Below are 19,848 nucleotides of genomic sequence, written 5' to 3'. Positions count from 1 at the left end.
ATGGCCCAGCCGACGCGCTTTTACGGCTCCTCCAGGCCGCTTGAGGTTTTCAATGACGACATGTACTTCGAGAACGAAGCACCAGCACCAGCACCCATGACCAGCCACGCACCCATGCCGAACCCATCCAGGCCTGTTCGCCGTCCCCTTGGCAATTCCAGCTCAAACGTCATCCTCGAGCCCGCATCATCATCTTCTCGCGGCAGCAAATTCTCACCCTTCAAGAACAAGACACACAGAGCGCCGCTCAAACCCTCACACGGCCTCAACAAGTTTAACGGCATCTCAATGGCGCCTCCCACCGGCAAGGCCCCGGTGACGGATTCGCTGCAAAAGAAGCCGCAGCTCTCCAACTTCAAGACGGGCCTGCAGAAGCCACCGCTCACGGATCACAACGCCTTCTTCGGCAAGGAAAATGTTCACCCTCAGATCTTCCCGGCACCTCCGGCTATTAATATCTCAGTGGAGCAGTACTACCAGGACCCAAGTGGGAGGAAAGGACTGATGGAGGCGGCGCCAATCAAGGAAGCTCGAGTCAACAAGAAATCCAAGGCCGAGGAGCAATCACTACCGCCGCACGATTCGTTCCCACCCATCACCGATGATGGTACAAAACCGCCTCACAGCTACGCACAGCTCATTGGAATGGCCATTCTACGATCCTCGAATCGTCGCCTCACCCTTGCTCAGATTTACAAGTGGATCAGCGACAACTATTCCTTCTACAATCCCAACGACGCTGGATGGCAAAACAGCATTCGACATAACCTGAGCTTGCACAAGAACTTTATCAAGATTGAACGACCAAAGGACGACCCCGGCAAGGGAAATTACTGGGGTATTGAACCCGGCACCGAGTTCCAGTTCCTCAAGGAGAAGCCAACCCGCAAATCTGTCCCGACTGCAGAGAACCTCCCCGTCATGTCAACTCGCCTGGAGCCCTCTCGACCAACGCCAGCACTGATGCCCGAGCCTTCGCTGCCACCCCCGGCTCCTATGCATCATCACCATTCGCAGCACGCAAACAGCCTCCCCCCTCTTCCGACTTCTCAGGCGACCTTGTCCATGCCCTTGGAGCCTTCCTCAGACGCTACCATTCTCGTGTCCGACAATGCACCCGCTGAAGACTTGGTGGAAAAGGGTCTCGACAACGAATTGCCGCTGGAGTCGTCCTTCTTCTCGCCTCTCCCTGCAGCTTTACACTCGACTCCACCTGTCCCTCGAGCAGAGCGACGGAATGGCACACCACCTCCTATGAGCCGCAATCCTCCCTCGTCTGTGACTAGGACTCACAAGCGCAAGTTCGCTTCCATGGATGACAGCGGCTACATCTCCTCTCTCGAGTCATCTGCCATGCGCCCAAACGCAGCCAGGTCAACTTTTTTCACATCCGAGGCTGACCGGCACCGAATCAAGCGTGGGCGTGCCGAGGAGGAGATTGCACGACTCAGGGGATCTTCTCCTTTCAGCCCGACCAAGAGCCGTTCGTTTTCCAACTATGGAATCAATTCATCGTCTCCCTTCCGACAGTCCCACGACAACCAGATGCCGCCTCCTCTCACTCCCATCGTTAAGAAGGCCAAGGCCATCGTGCAGCCGCCACCCTCGGTTTCTCCCAACACGAACCTCCGCATCCATCGCGCCAAGGTCCGCCACTTGCTGCAATCCCCTCTGCGACGAGTAGCCAACCTTTCCAATGACGACAGCCTGCCGTGGAGTCCTGCCTTCCGCCTTGATGATAACCTCTTCAGCTTTGACACCCCCAACGCCAGCCATCTTCCCGACTTTGACATCTTCCAAGATCTGCCGGTGGATGATGAGAATGTCTTCGATAGCATCGGCTGTGCAGATGCTGGCTCCCCCATCAAGCGCTCTGTCAAGCGCGCTCGCCTAGATCGGTCTATTTCCTCATCAGCCATCGGAGACTTGTCAGCTTCCAAGAAGATTGTCTCATCAGCGCCTTTGCTCAAGGCCCCTGATACACCTTCGCAATTTCTGGAAACGCCAAGCAAAGCCTTTGAGGGCCTCGGCTCCCCGTCCAAGCTCTTCCAAGGATCGCCCATCAGGGGTGCATCGCCGAGCAAGTTTGTCTCCTTAATCGAGCTTCCAGGAGACGGGGACTGGCCATCTCTCCACATGGACCCCAACGACTTTGCTTCAGGGGCTGGCGTGGATGGGTCCGACTTTACCGGCCTTGATATCCTTCAGGGGTTCGAGAAGATCGGATCCGGCTCACAGCCCTCTAGAGGCTTGAAGCCGAGCGGGAAACCTACCTTGGGCCGAAGCTTCTCAACCACCTTTTAGAAGACGTTGCTTGCGACGGGCAAATGATAACGATCACTTTTTCTTTATGACATTGATGAAGACAGGAGGAAACATGAAGCCCAATGAAGAACACATCAAGGGTTGTTTTTCCTTCTCAAATGTCCAACACTTTATACACCACGACCAAAGCTTCCTTCACACGACTACCACGACGATGACTGGCATTTGACGTTGAGCGCTTCTAGACTGCGATAGGGTTCGCAGTTCTACGTACAAGCCCAACTTCTCCCCTTGGGCTTGACGGCTTGTTCCCTAATGGGTAATGATGATTCTGAGTACATAGTATAACTTGTTTTTTAAACCTCTGTTTTTGCGGCATTGGAATACGACCACGGTCGATTCCGGGAATTGGGATAGCTTGGCTTAGCTGGTATGGCCTGGGCCTGGACTTGGACTTGGGCTTGGCTTTATTGCAAGGGATTGTTGGTTGTTTTCTTTCTCTTTTTTTCTTTTCATCTCCCTTGATTAGTTCCCTTATTCTTTTGCTTTTGAGTGTATTCACTTCTTTACCGGACTATGGGTTGGATGCATGGAGTCTGGATTCACAAACATGCGCATACGCGCGTGTGTACCTAGGGAACTGGTATCAAAGGGGTTTGTGAGAGACTTGGCTTGGCTCATGTTTGAATTTTATTTCCTTGTTGGGCTTCTTTTTTTTCTCCAAGGGATTGGGAACGGATTCGCTTTTGGGATTATTTCCCGGTCGGATAGGGTTGGGTGTTTTGCTCTATTTGTTTATGCTGTAGGCTCTCACGTTGTTCTACTTTTTTTTTAAAAAAAAAGGCGATTGACTTTTTTTTTTTTCAATATCAAGTTCGATTGACTGCTTGTTTTCAAGATTTGATGTATTGTTTGCACCAATGCCGTGGCTGTGTCTATTGCTTGATAGCTACCAGCGTACAGATGTGACTCATTAAGCCTGGTTCATGTGTTTCCCCCTTCTCCCCCCAATCGCCCCCCAGCCTGCTCCATATAACATTGCACATGACTGTGTGCATGTGTCGTCGTGTGAACTCGGGGGGTATCTTACCGTTGGATCGTTACATTAAGCTTGTTGAAAAGAAAAAATGTCTTGGTCTCCCCGAGCCGATTACCCAAAACGCCTCATTGTAGAGCTCCGAGCGTATATACAGGTTTGCCTACATCGAAAAAAGCGCCTAACTGGTCGCCATACACGGCCGGCCCCTTTCCTTTCTCCCAAGATATCAAAAAAGAAAATTCTATCAGTCGGACCTTTTATTTGTCATTGTTGCTCGTTTGTTTGGCTGAGATGTCGTTAAAAAGTGAAAGTAAAAATGTGTGAAGACGTCAATCTTCGGCAGTTGGCATTTAAAGAAAGATGTGCGTGGTCCAGGTTCGTGTAAAAAAGTCTAGTAGATGCGTATGCGAGACGCCCAGCTGGTTTCCTTGGACTCGAGGTTGATCTTGTAGGGGAAAGGGTTGCCGCCCTGGGTGGTGATGGGAGGGATGTGGTCTTTGTGGGTGTTGACAAAGGTGACGATTTTCATGGCGGTGGCGAAGAGGGTTTGCTCCATGGCTCTGCGGACTTTGGCTCGTTCTACGGGTTGTTTTTGTCTTAGTATGGGAGAGAGAGCTCGGAGGAGGTTTTGGGGCGTTGGAGCTTATGTGCAATAAAAAAAAACATACCGTTTTCCGTTCTCGGTTCAGCGACGGTGACTTTGATTGTCCATGTTTCCCAGCAGACCTCCTCGTCTCCGCGGCCAAAGGGCCAGGCCTTTTTGCGTTTCCGCTCAAAGAACTGGACGGTGATCTGGCCCCTTCCTCCGCTGCCGCCGTCGCCCACGCCAACGCCGCTCATTTTGTCTCCCTTGATCGGTGCCTGGCCGCCCGAATTGGATAGTCGTTCGGCATCGAGCTGGCGCTCGAGCGCATAGGCGCGCTGCTCGATGAGCGTCTCCAGCTCATCGTCGTTGACGAAGGGGAGGGTGACATCCAAGACCTCGTGCGTTCGGGGAGCGAGAGAAGGGAAGAATCGGTTAAAGAAGATTGTGTGCAGTATGCCTGTGTTGCTCGCCGTGTTAGCTGAAAGAGACTTGTTGATGCGACGACGGCAGGCGGCTCGTCGCATAGGGCTGAACGAGGCCAATTCAAGTACCTTTAACCACGTCGCGAACAGATCGAGGGTCCGTGAAGACGTCGAGTATGAATTCCGGGGGTTTCTGCTGATCCATTTCTTCTTTCCAGGGGAGCAAGGTAGCCGTGGCTGGTAAAAGGGAGTGTCAAAAAGGGAAAGCAGCGAGGAAGAAAATTTTGCCTCTCTCTCGCTCAGACTTGGACTCTCTCTCTCTCTCTCTCTGCGATCAATTATCGATGTCACCGCCAGTGGGAAGCGCTGAAATCAAAAGAAGAAGAAATGGATTGGGCCAGTGTTATCTCGACTGCTGGGCGAATCGGCGCATTGCTGGATGTTTTTAAACACGAGCCACGGTCAAGAGGCGAGTCGTCAGCAGGAGAGGGAGTCACCAGACCAAGATGTCGAGGCTTGACTAGCAGTGCTACCGTCTATACCCAGCCAAGGCGGGTTGGAGTTTGCGACACACGACAGCCACAGCGCCTAGACGCGGAAAGCAAAGGAGGTGCCGGATTCTCTGGCGGGCGAATTGCAGGGAGCAATCCAAGGAGGCGAGAAAAAATTGCAGATGCAGCGAGACGAGAATAAAAAATAAAATAAAATTATGCCCTGTGCCTGTGGTATGCAAGCAGGCAATTGAAGCGAGGGGGTGGGGGAGTGAGAGCTGGGAGAGGGGCAAAAAAAAAAATAAACATCCATGGAGGAATGATGCTTGTCCGGGTGGTTTTCTTTTTGGCTGGTATTATTTGCCGGCCGGTGAGTGGCTGGTGCAGTGCAGCGCAGTGCAGTGCAAACCTGGCCTGGCCTGGCCTGGCATGCCGCTAACTTGCACTGACGGACAGCCAGCTGAAGGGGCACTGCCTGGTGCTAAATTCAGCCCCAGTGGCACCAGGTGTGGCGTGGGGATCGATCGGGAAAATGCGCACAGTCACGTCACTGGAACTCCATCAAGTCACACCTGCGACATTGACCAGCTCAGCTCTCTGCTGTCTACCAAGGTACAGTAGAGAGTACCTGCGATAAGAGATAACGTGGAAGCTTGAATGTTTCAACGTTTGACCGAGGGAGGAGGGTTAGACGGTCAACAGTACTAATTACTACCTGTATACAGCAGCAGTGAAAAGCCTCGTCAAGCCAGTACTAGCCATTGATCCTTTGTATTGCTTAACCATTACATCGTACTTGCATCGTGAGTAATATTACCCTCAGTAGGCGGCAGCCTTGTGTTCCATCTCTACCCCCAAACCTGTAATCGTAACATACGACTTCCACTTCCGGGTAAGACGGGTTTCTTTCAGGAGATCCCCGAAAGCAATAAGCATCTCTGCCTGGGTATTATCCCGATGGGTGTGTCTCTTCCGGCATCAAACCCACCAGCTGTTTAAATCATACAAGCAATACTATCTGGGAATGACACATCCAATGCAACTAGAGCATCATCATTATTAGTGCGTGCATACACCCAACAGGCCCCCGGCCGAAATACTAATCGGCGGGCCTGCCTTACAGCACGGATCCCGAGAAATACCTGCCCAGTACCCGCCCCCTACAGCCCTCCTAGCGCTGTCTGCCGCGAGTGCGCCCGTACCTGCCGCGTACTCCTTGTCCTTGCTCGTGCCATTGACCCCTTGCCGAAGACGCCAATTAGAGGCCCTGCTGCCCCGTGGCGCTCAGCAGAACCGAGGCACGCCTGCAAACATTCAACTGAACCAATCCAGCCTCAACCACCATCGCGACTTTTCCATTGCAACGGCCCTGCAGTCTCTGTGCGACGTGTTCCGCCTGCTGTGCCTGCGATTTCGAGTCCTCGCCTCTCCCCGACCTCCCAGCAACCCGAGATACTTCGTACATGTCGCCGAATTGCTGATCCATGACCCTCTGACCCGACCCGACCCGACCTGACCCTGTGCAGCGCTGCCCAACATGTTCTCTTCAGCCCGGCGCTGGCTGCATCGGAACCGGACGCCAATTGCCATCGGCGTTGGAGTCGTCGGTGCTGGCTACGCCGTGACGCAGTATGTGCTGTCCAAGATCAACGATGCGCGCGAGCGTATGAGCAGCGACCGCATCGCCAAGGAGAAGTAAGTTTTGCCTTCTGTCTTACCATGTTTATCCCTCTCTCCGTTGCCAACCAAGTCGGGCCGCTCTAGTCTTCGCCGTCGATTCGAGCAGAACCAGGAGGACTGCACGTTTACCGTCCTGGCTCTCCTGCCTACCGCCACCGGCAACGTCATCACGGCTCTCAACACGGAGCGCATCACCTACGAGATCCAGCAGATCAAGAGCTCGGCCAGGAGCCTCAAGGGCATTCAGACGACTAGCCCGCCCAGTATTGCCGACACCACCCTCACCGAAGATGATAGTAAGAGCACCATCAGTGTGCCCGTTGACATCGGCATGCCCTTCACCACAGACGCTTCCCAACAGGAGCTCGCTCCTCCGAGACCACGAAAGACCAAGAGGCAGCTGTGGGATGACCTCACCATCAGCGGTACGCGCCACTTGCTTGTTTATCCACGCAGACGCATGTGAGATGAAGAAGAAATATTGACAAATACCTGGTCACCATAGCCATTACGAGATCGTTCACGCTCATCTACACACTCGCCCTCCTTACCATGCTCACCAGGGTCCAGCTAAACCTGCTGGGTCGACGCAGCTACTTATCCAGCGTTGTCGCTCTCGCCACTGGCAGCCAACAGGCCACCATCAACCTCGAGAACAATGACGATGATAACCCCAACCAGACATACGGCAGCGACTTCGACACGAACCGCAAGTACTTGACCTTTAGCTGGTGGTTGCTAAATAAGGGGTGGATTGAGGTCATGCAACGCGTCGAGAGCTCTGTACGAACCGTCTTTGGCAGCCTCAGCCCCCGCGACCTTGTCACCTTTGACCGCGTCTCCCAGTTGACCGCAGAGGTCAGAAAGCTCATTGAAGGATCCTCCAACGAACGCAAGGGATCGGATTGGCTGGCCTTCCTGTTGCCCCCCAAAGACAAGGAAGACGAGGTCATCCGTGAGTCTGGCATCTTGGACGATGCAGGCATGGCCGCTCAGGACGGCGCCCAGGTTTCGCCCGCCGCGCTGAGGCGGCTGCTCGATGAGACGGCCGATCTAATCGAATCACCGGCCTTTTCACACGTCCTGACCTTGATCCTCGACTCTGGATTCTCGTTGCTAGTGGATAAGAAGCTGGCTACCGAAGCTTTCGAGTTTTCTCTGGACGACGCCCCCACTGCTGTAGCAACGACAGCCAGCCTCAAGCGCACCAGGGCCATTCTCCTGCCCAAGATTCTCTCTGTTTTGACACGACAGGCTCACGTCATTGGCAACGGCATGCCGAATGAGTATCTCCAGGAAATGGAGACGGTGCGCGATCTCGAGGCCTTCTCCGCGGTTGTATACTCTAGCAACTGGGAGAATGAGATGAAGGAAGATGGGCTCATGGAGAGCGCCGTGTACCTCAAGTCTGAAGACACCCAGTCTCAGTCCACTCAGGTCGAGAGCAGCGTCGTCATTGTTGAGCCCCAGGCTGCTGCTGACCTTGAAGGCGCATGGGCAAGGGCAGCGGACAAGAAAGCTTGAGGAGGAATAGGAGGCGGTACCAACAATGCGAATACTTTGTATAGTAAAGAGTAAAGATTTGACGCATTCTATAGGTTTGGTGATCATTTTTTTTCGGCTGCAAAGGGGCGGGACGGATGACTACAAAGATTTAATGGTTTTGTTTTTTTTGCTTTTACTTTTCTTCTGTTTTGGTATTATAATGGTGTTGGCAGACTTAGCAGACGGCATATAACGATATATCCTACATTGTCGCCGGCGCTCAGAGATTAGCGCTTGGTCTCTTTTCTTTAGGGATGAGGATTATCTCTCTGGCGAGCCTGTGCCCCAGATTCTGCGGCTCCAACCACAGACAGATTGGTCTGGGTGCCACGGCCCGTGGATTCTTCAAAGTCACCTAACGAGAGCTTCCCGAATCGTGCATCCCCACGGGCGCCTCGCCGCTTACACCTCTCCTCTCTTGTAGGTATAGGCATTTTGACCAGAGGCGGCCAGATTCTGTAGCGTCCCAGCTAGAGCTAGGGAGGTGTGACAGATCAGCAGCTCCTGAAAGCCCTCGTGTCGTGAGCAGTAGAGAGGCCGCCATCGTCGTTACTGCTTGTAGTCTCCGCACTTGGAGTGTTTCGCTCCACCTGTGAAGCATTACAGTACGCCGTGTGCTCACATCATGCCCCTTATAAACTGGTCCAGCCCAAGTTCAAAGAGCTCGTTGTTGACACCCGCGCCCCCCTTGTGCTCGACCGGTGCAAGCGGATTCTTAACGACTATAACAACAAAACAAATCAGCGATTGACTTTTTTTTTTTTTTTTGCAATAAAAAAAGACGCCCTTGCTGAAGAAACTCGCAAATAACATACCATATTCCACCCACAGGTTGATGTAAATCTGATGCAGCACATTCCGCATGCTGGCCGAGCCCGTGTCCGTAAGCATGACGAAGCGGAGGTTGGCGGGCGTCTCGTAAAAGTGCAGCTTGTACTGCCCCGTGCGGTAGCTGATGAAGGCGTCGTCGTCGCCGCCGAGCTTGCGGACCATGTTGCGGAGAGAGAAGACGGTTCCGAAGACGAGCTTGGCGTCGTCGGAGGAGGTGGACAGGACGGGCGCGGTTGTTCCGGGGCCGTCGGGCGCCATCCACGACTTGACGTAGACGCATTCGGCTGGAAGATGTGATGGTTAGAATTGGTGAATGGGGAGGAGAGGAAAGGGGTGATGCAGGTGGACAGGCGTACTGTGGCGGTCGAAGATGTAGAAGGAGTAGACAACCATGTTGGGCAGCTTGTTCACGCGCAGTGCGTTATGATTCTGGTCTGTTATTGGGTTTCGCAGGGGGGGGGCGAGGCTGGAGGCTCAATAGCAGAGGCTAGACACTAGACGCGCCAGATCAATGGCCTGGTATGGAGGAGAGGTGCTTGTCGTATCGTCTCGCGGGACGAACGAGCTCCGCCGACAAGTGGCGGCTTTGGTGTTGGAGTGTCGTCGTTCCAGGGTCCAAGGGGGGCAGCTGGCCTCGGTTATCTACATACCTAATCCGCCTACAGTTGTCAGTAAAGATGGCGGGGTGTCCACTGCTGGAGTGCGCTATGGAGGCCTGTAGCGTCCATCGCCCAACGGGATACATGTACCTGTATGGTGCTCATTCACAGCATGGAAAGCTTCCATTCAAGACTACATGATGATGCTTCATCTTGTATACTAGAAATAATAGAGTAGAATCTGAACAGAATCAAGTCTTGCTGGGCCAATTTCAGAGGCATATTGGAGGAGTTATAGATTGGCGAGGCTGAAATAACCATATTGTTAGACCCGTCTGTCACTCTCTGGCTTATACCAAGTCAGCCACCTCGCGTTTTCCTGGTAACCATAAACCATGTGCCAGACATGACAGCTCGTTCATCAAGTATTGAAAGTAAATCCTCCATTATATATACAAATATTGCAGTCAACTGTCAGAAATGAATAATAACGCGTATTGCCTTATGATAAGCAGTGACAGGCTATTATTAGTGCTACGGGCTGATTTTCGACAGCAACCCCAAATCTGCGCTGCCAATAGAGTGCCAGCATTTGACACCCCCGCTTAACAGAGGATGCAAATGCAGCCCATCATTTGTCTACCCCTCCAATGGGTGGGCTGGCTCGACTTCAGCCTCACCACATATTTAACAGCCCTGGCGCGCGAACTGCTCGCCGTGCTTTTTGACGAGGCGCAAGGCATTTGATGCAGTGGGGAGGCCGAGAGTATCTGCCGGCTACTCAACCTCGCTACCATCTTTATATCTGTGAAGAAGACACAAGCGCAGGCGAACACGCGATCGATCCAGCAGCCCTCCCTCCTGTTTGACTGTCAACACAGTTGCGCCCTCTGCCGCCCACCATGGAGACACCTCCACAATCACCCGGCTACAGCGTCAAGAGCGTCAACTCGGCGCCCCCGACCGGCCTTCAGTCGCCCAGACTCACCGTCAACGGCCGCGACGATGTATCGGACGATCGACCCTCACTGGCATCTGCCGTGTAAGTCAAGTATCGAGTCGAGTTTCGACGACGATGGCTCGCAGTTCGTCGTCGCCGTGTGGTTTGTCGCGAGTGCTGATCCGATACCTTCTTCGCGTGCTCTAGCACTGAACCCCTTCGTCTCCACGGCTTCGCAAGTCCGATAAGGCAGCATAAACGCACTCCGAGTGCCCATCGTGAGATCAAAGTAGTTCCTCTCCAGTTCACCACTTGGTTAGTCTGTACAAGTAAGCTAACTTCTCAAAACAGGAAACTCTGGACGCCCACGTCGAGTTCTCTAATGATGAAACCGATGGTCGAACTCATCATAGGATAAACCAATATGTGATTCAAGAGGAAATTGGGCGAGGCTCTTATGGCGCCGTTCACCTAGCGACAGACCAGTTTGGGAATGAATTTGTGAGTATCCTCCCCCTTTCAACTTCTTAGCCCCTCCCTCTCTTGCTTAGGACGAGTCTTGTAGGCCGTCAAAGAGTTTTCCAAGGTCCGCCTACGAAGGCGCGCACAGTCCATGGCCATGCGTCAAGGCCCTGTCGGACCGTCACGACGCATGCCCGGTAGGGGCGTCTTGCCCTCCCATCTCATAGGGTTGAGAGACAACGAAATGAACGATGCGCTATTCTACATCCGGGAAGAGATTGCAATCATGAAGAAACTCAATCACCCCAACTTGGCCCAGCTTATCGAGGTACTTGATGATCCGGATGAAGATTCTCTGTACATCGTCATGGAGATGTGCAAGAAGGGGGTCATTATGAAGGTCGGCTTAGGCGAACAGGCAGAGCCATATCCCGACGAGGAGTGCAGATTTTGGTTCCGAGACTTGATATTGGGGATTGAGTACCGTAGGTCGAGCACACACTTTCGGTGTCTTCCTGAATTGCCGTCACCATCGCTAACGCTCTCGCAGTGCATGCCCAGGGTGTCATTCACCGTGATATCAAACCTGACAACCTCCTGCTGTCAGAAGATGACGTCCTCAAAGTTGTCGACTTTGGAGTCTCGGAAATGTTTGAGAAGTCAACCAACATGAGAACAGCCAAGTCTGCTGGATCGCCCGCCTTTTTGCCTCCTGAACTGTGCACCAAGCATGACAAGGTTTCCGGAACGGCTGCAGACATCTGGTCCATGGGCGTCACTCTCTACTGTCTCAAGTACGGCAGAATCCCCTTTAACAAGGAGGCCATGCTCGAGATTTACGAAGCCATCAAGGCCGAGGAACCAGAACTACCAAAAGATGAGTCCCCGTCCTTTGTCCACCTTATGGGTAGGCTACTGGACAAGAACCCGGAAACACGAATCACAATGTCAGAGCTTCGAGTAAGTAGCATCCAAATTGTGCCCGATTGATTATTAGAGCATTGCTAAATTTCATCTAGGAACATCCCTGGGTGACCAAAGAAGGGACCGACGCATTGCTTTCAACGGAAGAAAACTGCGCAAACCCCGTAGAGCCACCAAACGAGCTGGAGCTTAGCCGTGCCTTTACAAGAAAGATGAACCACCTTCTCTGTGTAATGAAGGCCATTCATCGGTTTAGGTGCTCCTTAATAGCTAGCAGACGCAAGAAAGGCATTTCCCCGCCTGCCAGCGAACAAGAGGGGCGCAAACCAACGGAGACTACCAACACCAACCCATCAGTTGCCGACATTGCGGCGCTCATCACACAACAAAAGACGATTCTTGCGTCCGAGGCCGGAGAGGAAAAGGCCCAAGAGCAGGAAACTGGCACTAGCGATCAAGAGCCACCATTCTTGGGCATCGGCACGGGTGCAAGGGATGCCTTTGCCACAGATGAAAAGACGCCCGACGTTGTGTCTGACTCGCCTACTGCGGTCGACTTCAACGTGTACGACCGAGCCTATGAAGAAGCAATCAAGGAGCGCACGAAACCGAACCAACCAAACAATCCCATCCTGTATTTGACGAAGCACATCAAGGAAAAGGACTATTTTAAGAAACTGGAAAACTTGGTGGACGAGGCTGCCGTCTCGCCATCCCCTTTGAAGGCTGCCAAAGAAAATTCCAGGCAGCTTCTAGACCCTCTCCCTCTCCATCCAGGCAACAGATTGGCCGATCTCGTGTCCAAAGTTAAAGTCTCAGATGCGCCCGAGAATAGCAGCAAGACAAGAGACCAAAATTAGGCCACTGCCGAGTCTCAAAACTAGCGCGCCCATATCAACTCGACTTTTTGTTGTGCCAAGCGGCCGGATTGTGAGCACTTACAAGAAATCATCTCGGCACAATGAGACACATCAGATACGAAGCATCATTGACCAACCCCCCTCCTCCGGCGGATAGACTCCTTATCGAAGTGTGTACAAGTATACTTTTTGCCAACGAGGCAGCGTTTTAAAGGGGCGTCCAACAGAAAGTCTTGAAACGAACTCGTGTGCAGTCATCTCCAATCAGATACTACGCTGCGCTGCTCCTACAGTACGCTACTCAGGATACATTATCATGATGTAGGCTGAGACTTATCATTTCCATTAATTGTGTGGAGAAGCAATCTCCGGCGCGACAGTGAGAATTGCGCTCACCGCTCCAAAGAAGGCAACAAGATTGGTGAGCTAAGAGACGTAGGGGGAACACGACGTTAGTGATTTCTAGAACGGTCGGTGAGACCGTTACTGCATTACCACGGCAGCGACGATTACGGATGGTGGTGTGAAGGGAAAAAAAAGAAGGCGAATGAATGAAACCCGGCCCATGTCAACCGGCACGATGTACATGTACAGTACAGTACGGGGAGGAGATTAGGGAGGCGCCACGCGCAAAAGAGGAGCATGGAATGTTTAAAATCAGAGCAAAAGAAAGATTGATACCCCTTCCCGACGGCTGAGTGCTGTATGTCAACCAACCCTTGCCGGCTCGGGTACCTTGACTTGGGCAAGCCCATGCCAGGGAGCTGCTACGAGTACGTCTAGAAGAAAATGTCTCACGATGTGATCTGAGATGCATTCTGCCAATAATCCAGCCGTTGGCTGCGAGGCTTCCGAGGCGCGTTATCACCCACGCAGACCCCTGACACAAAATGTCCCTACCCGCGTTCCGTGCCTGGTCTGAGGCGGGGGGTCCAAAGCTTGGGCCATGTGGCAGACGAACGGAACGAGACAAGAGCATGAGCATGCGGATTTCTGAGAGGCTGTCGAGAGGTATTGGGTATGCCCGGAGATGCACTGCACGACGCACAGGCTCAAGTCTAGAACCAATGGATGAGAAACGCGCGCGCCATTGCATTCATCACCGAGGACGAGGTGATGTAGCTCTGAGGCCGCCGCCACCCAGTGACGATAGCCGGCAGCACCAAGACGCGACGTGTCGGCTATCAGGGCCAAGCATATCGGTGTCTAAGTCTACATGCCGGGGTTCCTTCGAGCTATCGTATGTATGTATGTGGTGGCAGCATGGTCAGTGATCCCGTGGGCGGCTATACTTGCGTCAAGGACCCCCTCCCCCAAGCTGAAGTTCCCAACAGCAAGGGAAAACCCGGGGATGCTGGTCTTGCGTTATCCGAGCACAAACAAGCAAGGCGAACGAACGGGAGGGAGCCACTGAGATGTGAGGAGGACGGCACGAGCGTTGATAAAGCCGGAGGGTGGGAAAATGAAAAGGGCATTTGATGATGGAGAGGATCGGAGGGACGCGGGATGGAGAATTACAGAAGGGGGGGAGAGACGAAGAAACAAGAACTTTGATGACAGGTCCCATTGTTGTTCGTCGTCGTTTTTTTTGTGCTCAGTACCTACGATAGATTTGTGACATCAGGAGAGGAGCCCGGAAAAGAACGCAGATCGACAAAACGGAGAGCTAGGCTGGGCAGGCCTCAGCATCGTCTCACTCGCTCGCGCCGCTTAGATCCGCAGTTCCACGGTACGGTACGGTGGCGGGCGGGCATGATACACCCATACACACCCCCGGCACTTCCCACGTCTGAGTAAGTTTTTGCACAGGTAGCATGCGAGTGGCGGTCGGGGGGGGATTACATGGTGAGAGTGGAGAGACGAGAAGATGGGAGAAAAGGGACAGGACAGGACAGGACAGGACAGGATTGGGGTTGCTTACAAAAGGGCCAGAGTGAGATTCCTATGGACAGAGTACGAAGTAATGGTACAAGTCGAGGAATTGGAATTACGAAGCAATATAGTAGGGCGGACGGAGTAGCGGAGTAGTGGTAATAAACTTGAGGTGAGGGAAAATGTAACTTGAATAAGAATAGGCTCTCTTTTTTTTTGGTTTTCTTTTTTCGTTTTTCTTCCTTTTGACCTTGGTCCGCACGATTACGGGATCCGAGGCTATGGGCATAAGATGGGGGGATGATTGAGCCGATGGCTATCTGACCTATGAGATCATCACGGCGACGCTTTTAGCAACAGGGTCTGGGGGTGAGTGGACCTCTTTGACTCTGTCCGTTGGGCTCTGGATTTCTGGGGATTTGCCATGTATATACATGAGTTTATCTGTAGAGCAGATTCCATCATGTGCAGCATTTTCGTCTCAACAGGATTGGAAAAAATACAAGTGAAAATGCCATCATGTTTCTGGGCGTCAAAAGTCTTGACCCGTCCCCCTCCCTTTCGGCATCTGGCTCAAACTCGGGGATGCGCCAAGCAGGAAATACGTGTGTGGACGGAGTCGTTAAACCCAATACTATATGTGAAATGACTTCATATGGGCGAGGGGCGGGCTCTAGCTAGGGTGGTTGTTGTTGTTTTTTTTTTCCGTACATACGTGTACATACGCATATGCACGTACCTGTATGTGCAGCGCAGTGCAGATGGTCAAGTGAGGCATAGTTGGAGGCCGCCTGAGCGGGATAGAGCAACGAAAGAGGAGGAGGGATGAGATCCATGGGTTGGCGATAAAGGGCTTTTAGGGTGCAGGGATAGCGTTGTTTTTTGTGTTTCTTTTTTTTCCCGCTTTTGTCATTTTTGGGGGGCGAGTTTGTTGCTTGCATTTGCTTTGCTTGGTGTTTCTTTGCATGGGGATATGCATGTGCTGTCCAACGCGGAAAGGATGCGGTGCACGAAGCATGTACAGACAGACTGATATTCGGCTCTATTATCTTCTTTCTTCTTCGGGGTCATGCACGTAACGATGCATGAAAAGAAAATTGGGAGATTTACATACACTCGCATGTACATACTGTAGACACCAGCTTTAGCGAGAGAGGGGGAGAGGGTGAGCATGAGCTCATGTGAGTAAGAAGTGAGGATGAGAGGCGAGAGCGTGTTAGAATTTGGGGTTTGTGCAACTCCAAGCAAAGAGGGGGGGGGGGGGGGGACGATTGTTCGCTGCAGGCGTTATATTGTGGCTAAATCAGGGAGCACTACCCAAGCAACGGATTAAATTGATTAATTAATTAATCTCAATACGCTGGATAATTCGGGGGCAAGGGAATGTGCTTCCGAGAGGGGGGAACTCGGCGGTTCTGTAGATTGGATTGCATACCGCCTCGTGATGCCGGCTTTACACTCGTACAGCCATTTACATGTTAGTCTAGCTACAGTACAGTACAGTGTTTGTTGCTACGATTCAATTCGATTTTCTTCTTCTCTGCTTGTGACCCGCCTCTTTTGCTTACCAAGTAAGTATCAATTATTGATCATTGGCAACTTAGACCAAACTCATTCTAGCGGCTCTCCCCAGTTGTTGCCCTCTTCTCTCTTCTTCTTCTCCTCAATCCTCGTGCAGCAAAAAACTATGGAGTCGGACGGCTAGCATTGGAACGGCCCTGTTTTTCTCCAATCCAGGGTCCTTTCCCGCTCCTCTTTGATGCTCATGCATGCTGCGGTTGGGTCGTACGAAGCATGGAGCACAAAGTCAAGAGAACCAGTTCACGCGGGGGGATGTGTTAATCAGGTGAATAGCTCTACCTAACCCTTTTTCTTTTCTTATATGGCTCTCTCTCTCTCTCTCTCTCTCTTCCGCTCAATGACGGAGCAAGTGGGTGGGTTTGTGCCCACGTTGATGACGCCTGAATGCAACTTTCGGGGGTCCACGGCTGGAATCGGTAAAAAAGTACCAACGTACCGCGTGTACCTGTACTTGCGCGAGCGTACCAAGACCTGTCTGTGCTAAGAGAATGAAAAATCCAAGACGCCAATTGAAAAGGGAAAAGCGGGGGAAAGAATTTTAAAAAAAAATTCAAAATAAAGATGAAGAAAATAGAGACAGAGAGAGATGAAGTTCCATGACGAAGCAAACGAGGCTGTGGGCAATGCCTCGCCGATTCCCAAAAACGGGAAGTTGTCTCAAAACCTTATCTCGATAGTAGCATTTCCTCCTTAGAGTTTCATTCATTTCATTTCAGTGCATACGAGTACGTGTGTTTCTCAACATGCCAGATGCCGTCCGAGTTTTAAGTCTAAAATAAACACCGCCACCGTCCCGCAGGCTTGGCTACTTGGCTACTTTCCGACTGCCGTCTTGGCGGCGGGCAAAAGTCCAACGAGATTCGACGGGCCGTCCAAGCCAAGGAGCTGTTTCTTGGCCCTTGGTGGGCTTTGTTGAATTTTATTTGATTTGCTTTTTTTTTTTCTCGTCTTGGCTCATGAGCTGTTCTCGTGCCATGACATCAAACGTCCAATGTGTTGTTTTTCTTGGGCGTGGGGGGGGGGGGGGGGGGGGAGCGTGTTGGGTGCGCGAACATGATGCTTGGTAGTCTTGGAGAATGGACTCCCTTACATGCAATGTGTTGAATCAAGTGTTGTACGCTGATAGTAAATGACGATTTTACTCCAGGTTTGGCACCTCTCCTGTGGCAACGACAGGTCACTGACACGCCCATGGTTGTGGCATGATTCGTGCTGATGCTTACATGTACCATCCCATGGGTTTGTCGGCAGTTATCAATTCACCTAGGTATTGGCTTGTGATGCCTCGCTATTACAAGCCGGGCCGGTACTAGATAGCCACGACTAACTCAACCAAGCTATTTGTACAGACATGCGCCGTAGAAGCGGTATGCGTGCTCAAGAACTCGGGCAAGGAGCACCGAATGCAACATTGCTGGCGTGCCAAGGATGCTTAGATCCACGGGACGCAGAGGATGAGCAGAGCTGGCTCTGTGAGACCCCGACAAACCGTCATCATCATACATGACTTGGGCAAGGCCTGCAAACATTCCGAAGACGCTTGGCGCCTCGTCCTGGAGGCTTCTATTGGCAGCAAGCACCGATAGCCGCTGTCTTGTGTGGCCGTTGGAGCACGTCGATGAGCACGGGTCCCTTTTTCCTCTTTCTCTGAGCTGTCCGTGGATCCTCTTGCGTACGCCGTCTTGTGGCTCATCGGCGTGCCAGTCATACGGTACAGCAGATGAGTGTGAGTATGAGTATGAGTACAGTAGGGCACAGTACTCCGTGCATGGAGGTGGCAGACGCTAGGTTGACAAAGGACCCATCCTCAGGGCTGACTTGGTACCTGTACTTGCCAGGTATAATACGTGGAAACAAAAATTGGGTGCTGGTGATTTATTCCGAGCCCGAAAGCCCTGGGAGCTTCTGCTTTGGACCGTCAGCGCGGCTGAGCACAAACACCTGGCAATTAATTACCGAGTGCTCAGTTCGTGAAATGAGCTGGAAGGCGGCCAAGACGGGACCCTTTGAGCAAATCTCATCGGATGCTAATAAAACATCCAGATCAACCTAATCTTACAATTTCTGTAGGGTAGCCCCCCCCCTTTGGGCTTGGCAAGAGTGTGGACAGGCATTGGCGAGTGTGGCAGTTCAAGCGCCAAGTATCGTACAGTATGGACAGTAAGTATACAGACTGGACTTTTGGTGGTTTGGAAGAACGAAGACGCTTGGCTGCAAATGACGGCTGATTGATTGATTGATTGAGCGAAACCATGCAGCCATCAACAGGCGACTCGGCCACTGGAATCCGATCCCGGCACCGCCCTGTGACGGTGCTGAAAAGGCGTCCAGTCTGCTAACAGTCACTCGCCATTCATCTTACCAAGGACGTGGCTCAGAGCCGCGTCTGGCTTCGTCATGCTTTGCAACGCCCTCCTCTCTCCTCTCTCTCATCTCCTCCTCTCTTGGCTCATGGCTCAGCTCCCTCCCCATGCCGTGTCCCGCTCCACCAGTGGCAGCCACTGAGCGATTTGCGGTGCGGCATCAGCATCAGCGCGAGCCTGTTCCAGCGCAGTAGGTACAGGCAGGTAAGCAGCGGACAGACAGGTGGTGAGATCTGATGGCGAGCACAGCACAAAAGGAGTCACCTTGGCGCAAAGTTGTGCGCTTGCTGTATCGGTACTTGGGGCGTGGCCGCCAATAACAGGCGACATGTACGAGTACAGTACGTCGAATGCAATATGCAGCATGCAGCGTCAATACCCATGGTTCCGTTGATCCAATTGATTGATGCAGATGCACGCGCAGGATGAGCCAGGCTCGGCCCTGTCGCACTGCTGCTGGGCGCAAGTCAGTCAGTCCCTTGTAGAGCCTCTCCGTGTGGCTTTCATTAGTCCTGGTACCTGTACCTGTATCTGTACTTGTGCTCCGGCCAAACAATCAAATCGACCAGACCGAAAAAATCAAATCAATCTGGATGGGGTCCTGCGGCTGCTTATTCCATATTACTGTGCATTACATTACATGCTGCGGTACAGTACCTCTTTGCCTTAGTAATTTGAATTGTTCGGGCTCGGGTACGTACACGCCCCGTGGCCCAGCCCTGGACGTCGTTGGCGGCCGCCAGCCAGCCAGCGCTGCCAACGTTCCCAAACGGGCAAGACCGGAGGCCCTTTTTTTTTTTTTCCTTTTCTTTTTTTCCCTTTTTTTCCCGCAGTCTTTTTTTGTTTGCCCAATTAAGATTTTTTTTTTGTTTTAGCCCGCCTCGGCTTGTTCCTCTGTCTCTTCAGTGTTTCACACGCCCGCGCCGTCTCTGTATTGGAACGCCCCTCCGCTCATCAAAAGATGCTAAAGATGAGGTTAAAAAAAAAAAAAAAAAAAAAAAAAAAAGAGGCCATGTCAGTCAATAATGGCGCATCGTATTGTCGACAGCACAGTTGGGTGACCTGGGGAGTACAGGATTCCCGATTCGTGACCTGGGATCGCCAAAAAAACACACCACCAAATGTCCATCTGCACGAGGACGGTAGGTACTTGTCAATGCCTTGCTAACCGCGTTAGGCACTACCACCACAACGCTGGGTGCTAAACCATGCCCTGTACTCCATGTCCTCCACACACGCATACCACATGGACTACTTAGTAGGTAGCAGTGGCATCACGCCGGCTCTCCCCCAGTCGACTGCTTTTTTTTTTTTCCCTTTTCCATTGTGCGAATAAACAGCTGCTTTGCGTCTAGCTCGGCGGAGCGTCGAAAATGGTCTCCAAATAA

General features: G+C 52.2%; 5 protein-coding genes across 5 annotated transcripts; 3 read left to right on the top strand and 2 right to left on the bottom strand.

Annotated features, from left to right (window-relative positions):
* Positions 1-2,304, top strand: Triagg1_4968 (transcriptional regulator family: Forkhead; the record flags this gene model as incomplete). The annotated part of the gene is made up of 1 exon (XM_062899429.1): positions 1-2,304. The coding sequence occupies one exon, from the start codon at positions 1-3 to the stop codon at positions 2,302-2,304; it is 2,304 nt and encodes a 767-aa protein (XP_062756149.1).
* A 1,391-nt stretch (positions 2,305-3,695) lies between these two features.
* On the bottom strand, positions 3,696-4,414 carry Triagg1_4967 (uncharacterized protein; the record flags this gene model as incomplete). The annotated part of the gene is made up of 2 exons (XM_062899428.1): positions 3,696-3,883; positions 3,973-4,414. The coding sequence occupies 2 exons, from the start codon at positions 4,412-4,414 to the stop codon at positions 3,696-3,698; spliced, it is 630 nt and encodes a 209-aa protein (XP_062756148.1).
* Positions 4,415-6,340: 1,926 nt separating this feature from the next.
* Triagg1_4966 (uncharacterized protein) lies at positions 6,341-8,007 on the top strand (the record flags this gene model as incomplete). The annotated part of the gene is made up of 3 exons (XM_062899427.1): positions 6,341-6,498; positions 6,568-6,908; positions 6,989-8,007. 3 exons carry the CDS (start codon positions 6,341-6,343, stop codon positions 8,005-8,007), a joined length of 1,518 nt encoding a protein of 505 aa, XP_062756147.1.
* A 269-nt stretch (positions 8,008-8,276) lies between these two features.
* Positions 8,277-9,252, bottom strand: Triagg1_4965 (uncharacterized protein; the record flags this gene model as incomplete). Its single annotated transcript, XM_062899426.1, has 4 exons — positions 8,277-8,484; positions 8,651-8,750; positions 8,844-9,143; positions 9,216-9,252. The coding sequence occupies 4 exons, from the start codon at positions 9,250-9,252 to the stop codon at positions 8,277-8,279; spliced, it is 645 nt and encodes a 214-aa protein (XP_062756146.1).
* Positions 9,253-10,360: 1,108 nt separating this feature from the next.
* On the top strand, positions 10,361-12,644 carry Triagg1_4964 (uncharacterized protein; the record flags this gene model as incomplete). The annotated part of the gene is made up of 6 exons (XM_062899425.1): positions 10,361-10,500; positions 10,606-10,687; positions 10,750-10,899; positions 10,964-11,345; positions 11,411-11,820; positions 11,880-12,644. 6 exons carry the CDS (start codon positions 10,361-10,363, stop codon positions 12,642-12,644), a joined length of 1,929 nt encoding a protein of 642 aa, XP_062756145.1.
* Between the last annotated feature and the right edge of the window lie 7,204 nt (positions 12,645-19,848).

The sequence above is a fragment of the Trichoderma aggressivum genome (genome assembly GCF_033847375.1).
Source record: "Trichoderma aggressivum f. europaeum strain CBS 100526 chromosome Unknown scaffold_016, whole genome shotgun sequence".
In the NCBI taxonomy this organism is placed as follows: domain Eukaryota; kingdom Fungi; phylum Ascomycota; class Sordariomycetes; order Hypocreales; family Hypocreaceae; genus Trichoderma; species Trichoderma aggressivum.
The sequence above is the reverse complement of the archived record's forward strand: the minus strand, read 5'-3'. Positions and strand labels throughout refer to the sequence as shown.